This window comes from Salmo trutta, chromosome 4 (genome assembly GCF_901001165.1).
Source record: "Salmo trutta chromosome 4, fSalTru1.1, whole genome shotgun sequence".
Taxonomy (NCBI): domain Eukaryota; kingdom Metazoa; phylum Chordata; class Actinopteri; order Salmoniformes; family Salmonidae; genus Salmo; species Salmo trutta.
Genome location: NC_042960.1, coordinates 39,996,868 through 40,009,042, shown reverse-complemented (window position 1 = coordinate 40,009,042; position 12,175 = coordinate 39,996,868). Strand labels below are relative to the sequence as shown.

The 12,175-nt window shown below is 41.1% G+C and overlaps 1 protein-coding gene across 3 annotated transcripts; it reads left to right on the top strand.

The window, feature by feature from the left end:
* Window positions 1-214: 214 nt before the first annotated feature.
* Window positions 215-3,187, top strand: LOC115192347 (regulator of G-protein signaling 1). 3 transcript variants are annotated; one of them, XM_029750740.1, is made up of 5 exons: window positions 215-528; window positions 872-931; window positions 1,356-1,417; window positions 1,591-1,757; window positions 2,003-3,187. In XM_029750740.1, the coding sequence occupies exons 1-5, from the start codon at window positions 443-445 to the stop codon at window positions 2,189-2,191; spliced, it is 564 nt and encodes a 187-aa protein (XP_029606600.1). In that variant the 5' UTR covers window positions 215-442; the 3' UTR covers window positions 2,192-3,187. The 3 variants fall into 3 exon arrangements, with proteins under 3 accessions (XP_029606600.1, XP_029606599.1, XP_029606601.1); XM_029750739.1 differs by having other exon boundaries at window positions 285-528; window positions 1,353-1,417; XM_029750741.1 differs by lacking the exons at window positions 215-528; window positions 1,356-1,417 and having other exon boundaries at window positions 874-931.
* The last annotated feature ends 8,988 nt before the right edge of the window (window positions 3,188-12,175 follow it).

The window sequence follows — 12,175 nt, the reverse complement described above, 5'->3', positions numbered from 1 at the left end:
GTCACTGTCTCTGTCATTTGCATCTTAGCAGCCCAGACAAAAAATATTGTGGCCATAAAGAGCACACTTTGAACGAGGAGCAGTTAGGCTGCCTGGAAAACCGGACAAAGAGAGAGAGAGAAAGCGAGAGAGGGGTATCCATCGAGAGAGACGAGAGAGAGGGAGAGAGAGCATGACACAGAGAGAGGTTGAAAGAGAGTGTCGCAAAAAGACAGAGAGCGCATGTCACAGAGAGAGAGAGAGAGAGAGAGAGAGAGAGAGAGAGAGAGAGAGAGAGAGAGCGTAGGGGCTTCCTCTCTTGCTACGGTTCACTGGGCTGAGTCTGTGTTTCACCTTACAGCCCTGCATATAAAGGCCTGAGGTGGAGGGAGACCCCTCTATACAGAGAGTGATTCACCCCAGCATGAGCAGCAGCAGGGGACAGAGAGTGTGGAGTTAAAACATGCCCAGCCTAATCATCACAGAGACACTGATACAAACACAGCACTTCAATATGGAGCAGGACGACAGGAGGAGGAACAAGAACTTGTGAGTGTAGCTTATAGCTTTTTTATACTCTCAACAGCTGGCGATTTCGGGAAAATGTATTGTGGAGCTTATGTATATTTTGTCAATATTAGGCTATATATTGAATGTACTCTCATAATACTATGGATGTGTCATATACTTTCTAAATACTAAAATGCTTGTACAAATGTATTAGCGTCATACTACATACTTTAGGCCACGCATTGTATATAAATACTGCTTATGTTTTACTAAACCTGTAAATACCTTCTACCAAGATGCTACATACTGAGATGTCCTTATACAGCAATGGAATAAGTTGTTTTATGAGACGATCATGACCGTTATTTTTTTCTCTCCATAGGGGAAAGAACTTTATGTGCCGACTACAATGCATGTTTTCACATTCATCCACCTCTGAGAGGTAAGGATTCTTACCCTTCCTTACTCTGTTACTCTGTGTTGATCCTAGTGGTTGTTATTATTATTATTATTATTTTATATTATTTTAAATGTGTATATATGTGTGTATATATGTGTATATATACACACACATTTAAAATAATATAATAATAATATATAAAACATATATTACATATATTGTATTGTTCAAAATCAAATACCATTTATGTTGTAGTGGCCATCTGTGGTAGTGTGTGTGAATTCAAATTAAACTTCAGAAAGCAGGCACGCACACAGGCACACACACACGCACCCATGTGCGGCTATAATTGTTTCCTAATTCTGTTGGTTCTATGTGCCCTTTTGCCCTCACATCAAATACCAGTTTTATTTTTACCCAGATTTGATTCTAGTTGAGTAATCACCACACATTTTCTTCCTAGCAGGCTAAGTTTAGAAGATACCCAACAATGGTCTCAGTCACTGGAGAGACTCCTCGAGTCTAAATGTGAGTTTCACTTTATCAGACGATCAAAATAGTTCAAGATAAATAGCTAAATTAGATAAAATATCTAACTGAAAACAGCAAGATAGAAATGTTGAACAAAAACAGCACATGTTTCCAGGCTTGGGGCTGTATCATTGTTTCATGTCTTGGTGTGTTTTTATTCTTCCCAACAGATGGACTGGCAACCTTCAGAACCTTTCTGAAGTCTGAATTCAGCGATGAGAACATTGAGTTCTGGCTGACGTGTGAGGAGTACAAGAAAATCAAGTCTTCATTCAGAATGTCATCGAAGGCCAAAAAAATCTATGAGCATTTCATAAAGGCTGAGGCTCCTAAAGAGGTACGACTGTTACAGTACAGTATGTATTACAGTACATGGCTACATGCTAGAGATTCAAATAGCTGCAGTGACATTTCTACAGAAAGCAACCCTGCATTTGAAGTATTTGTAACCTCATTGATGTTTCAATGTATTTCATCAACATCATCTGGTTAATAAACCCCCCTCAAATGTTTATTTCCAAACATGCTATATGAAATCCATCTGTAGTTCGTAAATCTAAATGAATCTTTCTCTTGTTCCAGATAAACATTGACTACCACACGAGGGAGCAGATCAAGAGGGCCGTGAAGAATCCGACACTCCAGTGCTTTGACGATGCCCAGAAGATTGTCTATGGGCTGATGGAGAGAGACTCGTACCCTCGCTTCCTGCGCTCAGACATTTACCGATCCCTCCTGGATTCCCTCGCCGCTGACGCCGTAAAGGGCTAATAGGAGCGGATTAGACAACAGGAGAACATGACAACAGTAACTGGAATGTTTGGGGTTCTACAGGATGGAAGGCTGACCAAGCATAGAGAGACTGACAGGCATGTGTCCCTACAAACCTTGGTCGCCACAACACAGGACCACACCCTGAAACACTGCAAGTGGGATTCGCCAAGAGAAAAAGAAAGAAGGAAAGACAGAAGGAAAGGCAGAGAGGATATGAGGAATGCTACAGAGCTGCGATTGCACTGGATGCTGCTGTCTTATCTGTAACTCTAGGAGTGACATCATATCATAGGTGATTAGATCGTCTTTGACAGTGAATGAATCACAGAGTGAATGACGATCGAACTGAAACACAACGTCAGCAACCATGCAGTCCCCACTCAACCGGAGGTGCTTCCTGTCCTAAAAAGATGGAGAAGAGATTGTATGTGTGTGTTTGTGTGTGTATGTGCGCAACAGGATGCCTATGATACTGTGATAAGATATGAGATGCAAGGTGGACTTTCACTAGCAATACTAAAGTACGTGGTCTGGAGTGAAACAAAGGAGAGAGCACGCATACAATGGATACCGGCCCAAAATACTATACTGTCCTTAATAATATTCACATTTTGTCTCTAAATTCAAACCAGTTTTTTGAAAGGCGGTTGAATCTTTAGATTTGCAAGGCAGCTAAAGACTTCTTACACTGTCTATCATTGAATAATTGCCAATTTAGAAGTAGAGGTTAAGTTGTGTGAGTGCAATTGTAGACAGAAGGATAGCCTATGTCTCACTTTGTATATTGAACTTTGAACTCCTACTTCTCTGATGGAGAATATTTTTGATTGCTTACAAAGAAAGCACAATACAATGTTGATAAAATTAAGAATAGAATGTTGTACTATTTATTACACAGTCACTGTTAGAATGCTGACTTTTGCAATGCTTGTAAAAATGTTCACAATTAGATTATTCAATTACATTAAATTATTAAATTATTTGCAGACAAAATATTTCTTGTCAATCACTCTCTTCTGGCTTATTCTCAATTAACAACGACATTTTTTTTTAAACATTTCACTTTGCGATTGCCCCTGTATGTGTAAGCCCTTAGATCGCAATATCTACAAAGCTAGCATATGGAATTGATTCAAGACAGTCAGAAGCTTCAGAAGCCCATTTTATGGAATAGGCACAAACTTTAGATCGGCAGAAAGAGGGGATTGAGCTGCAGCCATTACAAGAAACGGTAAGTCTCTAGCTTGAACACATGGGGAGCTATTCCATTTTCAAAATGACGTCACCGTGTGATGCATGGGTGCATCATACGATTCTATGGGGTGCTTTAACCCTAAAAGTCTCAAGATCATAGCAAAAATTGGCTTTTCATTTATCTGACTTTCATTTATCTACATTAGACTCACTATGAATTGTTTTACCATTTTCTTTTCCGGACAACCAGGGCTACAAGTAAAACACAAAACATTTTGACATAAACAATTGCATTCATGAGTTTAATTGATGAATGTAAATAAAAAAAGGTTCACCAAAGCGAAAACCTGGTAAAAATGTATTTATATGAATGCTGTAAGTACAGAAATAGTTTGCTCATTGGAAAATGAATATCCAACTAGTCAGTGATATTTGTGTGAAGTTTGGAGTGTGACAGCAACTATGTGAGCTTATTATAGTATTAGAGACACTATGTTCTGGGATTTCCTATGATCTTCTATGTAGAAGAACCCCTTACCTTCTAACAACTATTATGTAACTTTTCATAGATAGCTTTTAATAGTTTGTAGCTCAAACCGTGTCCTTTTTACTGGGCCCCTTCAGGATCACCCTTGTCTCACAAACACCGCTCTAGCTCGGCCCCCCTTAATCACACAGACTAATGGTTGGTATCAATGGATGCAAAAGAAATAGATGAATCCATTGGTATAACCTGGAAGTATGTAACACATAATGTTTTAAAGGGGTTAGAAGTACAAAACACACATGGTGGGACTGGAGGAGTTCAAGTTCACAGCTCAGTACAGATGAAATGTCTCAAGATTCCATGATTTCTTACTACAATGTTTTACCAGCGAAACATAAGTATAACATAACCATTCCATTAAAAGTGGTATACAATTGTAATTGTGTGGCAATAGTATTAACAAATAAATGACACTTACATTTGATCCCTTGACACACCACACCTGAGTTTGAGTACACTTGATGGTCTTGAATGTACATAAAATCCTCTCAATGTACAAAAATACTATTTTTCAATAACAAGATAAGCTACATGACCAAAACTATGTGGACACCTGCTTGTCGAACATCTCATTCCAAAATCATTGGCATTAATATGGATTTGGTCCCCCCTTTGCTGCCTTAACAGCATCCACTCGTCTGGAAAGGTTTTCCACTAGATGTTGGAACATTACTGCAGGGACTTGCTTCCATTCATCCACAAGAGTATTAGTGAGGTCGTCCATCGGACTGCCAGATGGTGACGCATGTCACGTCCTGACCAATAAGGGGTTATTTGTTATTGTAGTTTGGTCAGGACATGGCAGGGGATGTTTATTTTATATGGTTCGGGGTGTGTTGATATATGTGTTTATGTAGAGGGGTGTTTGTTTAGAGTATTCCGGGGTTTTGGTTATGTTCTATGTTTTGTATTTCTATGTTCTAACTATGTTGTGTGTTTCTTTGTGTTGGCCTGGTATGGCTCTCAATCAGGAACAGCTGTACATCGTTGTTGCTGATTGAGAGTCATACTTAGGTAGCCCTGTTTTCACCTGTCCCTTGTGGGAAGTTGTTTTTGCATTGCTGTGTGTAGCCTGCATTACTGTGTGTTCGTGCATTTTCTTGTTTTGTGTTTTCAGTGTTCTAATTAAAAGTAAAAATGAGCACTCAACCCGCTGCGCCTTGGTCCATTTCATACGACGACCGTTACAACGCATGACTCATCACTCTAGAGAACATGTTTCCACTGCTCCAGAGTCCAATGGCGGCGAGCTTTACACCACTCCAGCCGATGCTTGGCATTGCACATGGTGAACTTAGGCTTGTGTGAGGCTGCTCGGCCATCGAAACTGATTTCATTAAGATCCCGATGAACAGTTCTTGTGCTGACGTTGCTTCCAGAGGCAGTTTGGAACTCGGTAGTGAGTGTTGCAACTGAAAGCAGACTGGCAGTCCATTTCTGTGAGCCTCTGTGGCCTACCACTTTGTGGCTGTCGTTGTTGCTCCTAGACCTTTCCACTTCACAATAGCAGCACTTACAGTTGACCAGGGCAGCTCTAGCAGGGCAGAAATTTGACGAACTGACTTGTTGGAAAGGTGGCATCCTATGACGGTGCCACGTTGAAAGTCACTGAGCTCTTCAGTAAGGCCATTCTAGTGGCAATGTTTGTCTATAGAGATTGCATGGCTGTGTGCTTGATTTTATATACCTATCACCATGGGTGTGGCTGAAATAGCCATATCCACTAATTTGAATGGGTGTCCACATACTTCTGTAAATATCGTTTGTCTCTTCATCATTGTGGTTAGATGTTCCTTCATGCTTTTGTTATTTATTTGAAAGACACATCTGCTTTCTTATTTCTAAGGTTTTATTTCTACATAGTGAATAACAGAAAAAGGAAGGTGTGAGTTTCAGTTTTTAACGACAAGGGGGTTTATGAGAAGTAATGTGTTATTACAGTAAATTGAAAGTTAAATAAACAATATGTGGCAAGAGACTATGACCCTTGAGATATTAAGAACCATGACATTGCAAATGAAGGTCTTTCATCTCAATAACAGTGGGCCCTCCTCATCTGACAAAGACCTTCATGGCTGTTTCTCTCTGCTGTATGTTACAAACAAGGTCTCTGTACATGATGAATTCTCCATTTGTTAGCATTTATACTGTCCAAGGTATGGCCCTCACCTAAACTGTTTTACAGGCCCTCATGCAAACTACTTTACAAAGTCCCAAAAAATGTTATTTTGCATTGCTTGAAGTGGTTTGGGATGTGTTTAAAGGGTTTTAAGTGATCATTGTGTTCCATCACATGCATTGCACATTAATACCACTGCCGTGTTTGCCAAGTTGTACAGTACACAGTCGCTTTAAAGGGAAGGTTCAACAATTTTGAATGTTATATTGTTTTGTGCATCTCTGAGTGATGTTCTATCGATTCCCTAGGTCATTTCATGTTTTCATGTGTATCTGAGTTACTGGCATTCATGCAGGTGTAACCGATGTGAAATGGCTAGTTAGTTACTGGGGTGCGCGCTAATAGCGTTTCAATCGGTGACGTCACTCGCTCTGAGACCTTGAAATAGTTGTTCCCCTTGCAAGGGCCGCGGCTTTTGTGGAGCGATGGGTAACGATGCTTCGAGGGTGACTGTTGTCTTTGTGCAGAGGGTCCCTGGTTCGAGCCCAGATTGGGGCAAGGAGAGGGACGGAAGCAAAACTGTTACATTAATGCTGTTGACCAGGATCACTGGTTGCTGCGGAATAGGACGAGGTCAAGGGGGGGTGAGTGTAACCGATGTGAAATGGCTAGTTAGTTAGCGGGGTGCGAGCTAACAGCATTTCAATCGGTGACGTCACTCGCTCTGAGACCTTGAAGTAGTTGTTCCCCTTGCTCTGCAAGGGCCGCGGCTTTTGTGGAGCGATGGGTAACGATTCTTCGAGGGTGACTGTTGTCTGTGTGCAGAGGGTCCCTGGTTCGAGCCCAAGTGGGGGCAAGGAGAGGGAAGGAAGCTAATCTGTTACACAGGCAGAAATCCGGCCGGTATGGCGTAGCACCGTGATAAAGTCGCTCTCACCACACTGGAAGTTAATAGGAATATGACTTTTAGATAATGAAAAAATCTATCATACATGTCAGATTTCAATACTGATCGCATCGATGTCATAACACGGGAGGATGTCTTCTCTCGAAATGAGCCATTGATAATATTTGTGTGATATTCCTACTTTGAGAAATGTGTCATTTAAGGGAAGGTCTAACACATTTTTCCTATATGTCTGCCTCTTTAGTCCAGTGTACATTGCAATGAATGCATAACGCCCCACCCAGCAGACTGTCGACCAATCGCGTTCACGTTGTCATGCTGCGTCAAGCAGTTGCTAAACTAATTTTAAGTCAATCCCTTCTCAATGTCAGTGAATACTGTATGTTGAGTAATGTGCCTATTTTCCTTAAAAGTATGTAATATCACGTTTCGAAAGCTATACGATACTACAAATAGTAAGTTAATTATCTCACATCTCAGAATTATTTTTTTATGTAATTCTTGTTGACGAGATTTGTGCTAATGTTAGGTTTTTGAGCTAGCGCCCAATAGACTCCCATTCACTCCTTGAAGGACAGTGCTCCTTGTGCCAGAATCGCCCAGAATGCACCGTTCGGACCAATGATGTAGCATGGGCAACATTTCCCATCTCCTCAAAAGTACTGTATATCTGCCGTTGCGAGTAGTTTGAAGAATGTCGCTTTTATTTACCGTCAGAAACAACACAACAAAACACGCACATGCTGCAAGAGCACAACTTGTACTTTCGAACTCTGGGATGCTTAGGAATCCTAGTTGGGGACAAAATATGCTTCAGTGCTGGGAATAACCTGCTACTACTACGTAAAGCTTTTTGGAAGCATTAGTCTTGGTGGAAACTTGGCTCTGCTCCTTAATCTCTTCTGAACAATCAGCTGCTTACACACTGTCTGCACATCATAATAAACAGAACAGACCAGCCCCCTCTCTGTTTTATGGTCCTCAGCAGGCCTGGTGATTTACCTGCTAGTGCCAATTCACAATGACAATAAAGACACAGAGATGCAGACGTACTGTACTAATAATGATCTAGTACAAAAATACCAAAGTGTTGGCTGCATGGCCTCTGCTCAAAGTTTGTCAAAGATGGATGGATGAATGGAGACTGTGAGAGTTGACTGACTCCTACAGTATTAGGAAAGATTATGTACATGTGACAGTTATTTTAAGGAAAACAGACCCCTCACCAAAATCAAAATGGCAGTCAAGCAAATCAACAGGGATGTAGTTTCTTAATGTGACTAATGTCTTTCATCTGATCAGTTGAGTACATTATGCCTGGGCAGGATAATATGTGCCTTCAGGTGTTCACACCCGTTGACTTTTTCCACATTTTGTTGTGTTACAAAGTGGGATTAAAATTGATTGTCAACGTTCTACACAAAATATTATTGAAAAATAAAGCACTAATATATTTTGATTAGATAAGTATTCAACCCCCTGAGTGAAAACGGGTTATTATCACCTTTGGCAGTGATTACAGCTGTGAGTCTTTCTGGGTAAGTCTCTAAGAGCTTTGCAAACCTTGATTGTACAAAATTTGCCCATTATTCTTTGAAAACATTTTTCAAGCTCTGTCAAGTTGTGCCATAGATTTTCAAGCCGATTTAAGTCAAAACTGTAACTAGGCCACTCCGGAACATTCAAGGTGGTCATACTCCAGTGTATATTTGACCTTCCGTTTCAGGTTATTGTCTTGCTGAAAGGTGGATTTGTCTGCTACTGTCTGTTGGAAAGCATACTGAAACAGGTTTTCCTCTAGGACTTTGCCTGTCCTTAGCGCTATTCCTTTTCTTTGATCCTAAAAAACTCCCATGACATGATGCAGCCAGCACCATGCTTGAAAATATGAAGAGTGGTACTTAGTGATGTATTGTGTTGGACTTGCCCCAATCCTAATGCTTTGTATTCAGGACAAAACGTTATTTTCTTTGTCACATTATTTTAGAATTACTTTAGTGCCTTATTGTAAAAAAAAAAAAGTGCATGTTTTGGAATTTGTATTCTGTACAGACTTCCTTCTTTTCACTCTGTCATGTAGGTTAGTATTGTGGAGTGACTACAATGTGTCACAGGTGTAGAGAGTAGGCAGGAGGCAGTTGCAGGTTTAGAACTACTGCATTTATTTAAGCATCATAGATCAACGCGGGACAAAACCCAAATGCTGTTGTGCTCAAAATGGATCTTCACAAACAAAAAGTCACAGGGCAAACCCAAAGTGCAAAATATAAAGTACTCAGAAAATAGTAGGAGAGATTCCTCTCAGGAAAACAAGTAACATTTACAATGACCAACAAAGACAATTGGCAGAGGGAGTATATATACAGTGATAGAGTAGGGATTGGAACCAGTTGTGTGTAATGATGATGAGACAAGTCCGGGTTTGATGAGGGGAGGGCCTTTGTCAGCAGTAGGTTTGGCAGCAGCTAGAAGTCCGGCGACGCCGAACGCCTGAGCTGGACAGGAGGGAGAGCCAAAGTGAAGGCTGGTGTGACACAATGTTGTTGATCCATCCTCAGTTTTCTCCTATTGCAGCCATTTAACTCCATAACTGGTTTAAAATCACCATTGGCCTCATGGTGAAATCCCTGAGCGGTTTCCTTCCTCACCGTTAACTGAGTTAGGAAGGACACCTGCATCTTTGTAGTGATTGGGTGTATTGATACATCATCCAAAGTGTAATTAATAACTTCACCATGCATTAAGGGATATCCAATGTCTGTAAGGGACTTTACAGATAATTGTATGTGTGGGGTACAGAGATGGGGTAGTCATTGAAAAATCATGTTAAACACCATTATTGCACAAAGAGTTAGTCCATGCAACTTCTTATCTGACTTGTTAAGGAAATGTTCACTCTGGAAGGTATTTAGGCTTGCCATAGCAAAGGGAATTGAACACTTAGTGACGCAAGACATTTAAGATTTTCGTTTATTATTCATTTGTAAAAGATTCTAAAAACACAATTCCACTTTGACATTATGGGGTATTGAATGTAGATCAGTGACACAAAATCTAAATTGTATCAATTTGGAATGCAGGCTGCGCTGTATAAATATTGTACAATCCAGGTTTGCAAAGCTCTTACAGAGTTACCCAGAAAATTTCACAGCTGTAATCGCTGCCAAAGATGATTATTTTATTATTTTCTCCTTACAGTGTGATTGCTTGCATGTGTGGCTGTCATCGATGACCACTCGTAAGCTGCAGCTCAACCGTAAAAAGCCTTAACAATGTCTTAAGACTATTTCCCTTCCCTTCCCACTTCAAAGCCCTCAACAGCTCCACAGTTCCTTCCCAGGGTCTCCGACCAGACAAAATCCTAGAGAAACGTATGGCCAATCTCAGTTCTACCGCTATCCCTCTGGTATTGCTCATACTACTCAGCCAATTTTTTTTGATCTATGAGAAGTCAAAGGGTAGCAGCTAGGGGTTGAGGTTGGACTTGGACTACTATAAGTGTGACCTTGGACAACCAATCAGAGCAGACATTAGAAGACCACTCATCCAATGGCAAGATCCCAACACATTCTGCCTACATGTAATACCAGCGACTGCCTATGACTTTGAGCACTAATTCAATGACACTGATATAAACGATACCACAATGTATTTACGGAACATTTAAAACTTTGTTCCTGTATATACAAATTCACAGATTTCCATTACCTCTTTGGTCATGCCACACTGGCATGCTGTACCTGCAGTAAGTTGTAATTTCTGGGTAAGGACAAACATTAACATCATCCACCATGAATTTGCATAAAGCCAATGGGTAAATGGAAAGATGCAGCACTACTGCCAAGTCAGGTGATTTGTGTGTTATTATATTATCTTGCTGGTGGGGCAAGAACCAGTCATCCAGGTTGGAGCGCTGCGCTGATAACTCACATTATCACTCTGGGTCAGTTGGACATATACACAACTGTATTTTCTTTCATATGAAGACAGGAGATAATATTTGTTGAGTCAAGATCAGGGGTCTCGAACATGTCGATCATCAGCTACCAGTGGCTCATAGCCCAGCTACGAGTAGCTTTACAAACAATTCTGAAAGTAAATGCGACTTTCATCATCTCAACGACAGTTTGCCCTCCTCATCTGACAAAGACCTTCATGGCTGTTTCTCTCTGCTGTGTGTTACAAACAAGGTCTCTGTGCATGATGAATTCTCCATTTGTTAGCATTTATACTGTCCAAGGTATGGCCCTCACCTAAACTGTTTTAGAGGCCCTCATGTAAACTACTTTACAAAGTCCAAAAACATGTTGTTATTTTGCATTGCTTGAAGTGGATGGAATGTGGTTAAAGGGTTTTAAGTGATCATTGTGTTCCATCACATGCATTGCACATTAATACCACTGCCATGTTTGCCAAGTTGTGCAGTACACAGTCGCTTTAAAGGGAAGGTTCACACATTTTGAATGTTATATTGTTTTTGTGCATCTCTGAGTGATGTTCTATCGATTCCCTAGGTAATTTCATGTTTTCATGTGTATCTGAGTTACTGGCATTCATGCAGGTGTAACCGATGTGAAATGGCTAGTTAGTTACTGGGGTGTGCGCTAATAGCGTTTCAATCGGTGACGTCACTTGCTCTGAGACCTTGAAGTAGTTGTTCCCCTTGCTCTGCAAGGGCCGCGGCTTTTGTGGAGCGATGGGTAACGATGCTTCGAGGGTGACTGTTGTCTTTGTGCAGAGGGTCCCTGGTTCGAGCCCAGGTAGGGGCAAGGAGAGGGACGGAAGCAAAACTGTTACATTGATGCTGTTGACCAGGATCACTGGTTGCTGCGGAAAAAGAGGTCAAGGGGGGGTGAGTGTAACCGATGTGAAATGGCTAGTTAGTTAGCGGGGTGTGAGCTAACAGCGTTTCAATCGGTGACGTCACTCGCTCTGAGACCTTGAAGTAGTTGTTCCCCTTGCTCTGGACGGGCCGCGGCTTTTGTGGAGCGATGGGTAACGATTCTTCAAGGGTGACTGTTGTCTGTGTGCAGAGGGTCCCTGGTTCGAGCCCAAGTGGAGGGAAGGAAGCTAATCTGTTACACAGGCAGAAATCCGGCCGGTATGGCGTAGCACCTTGATAAAGTCGCTCTCACCACACTGGAAGTTAATAGGAATATGACTTTTAGATAATGAAAAAAATCTATCATACATGTCAGATTTCAATACTGATCG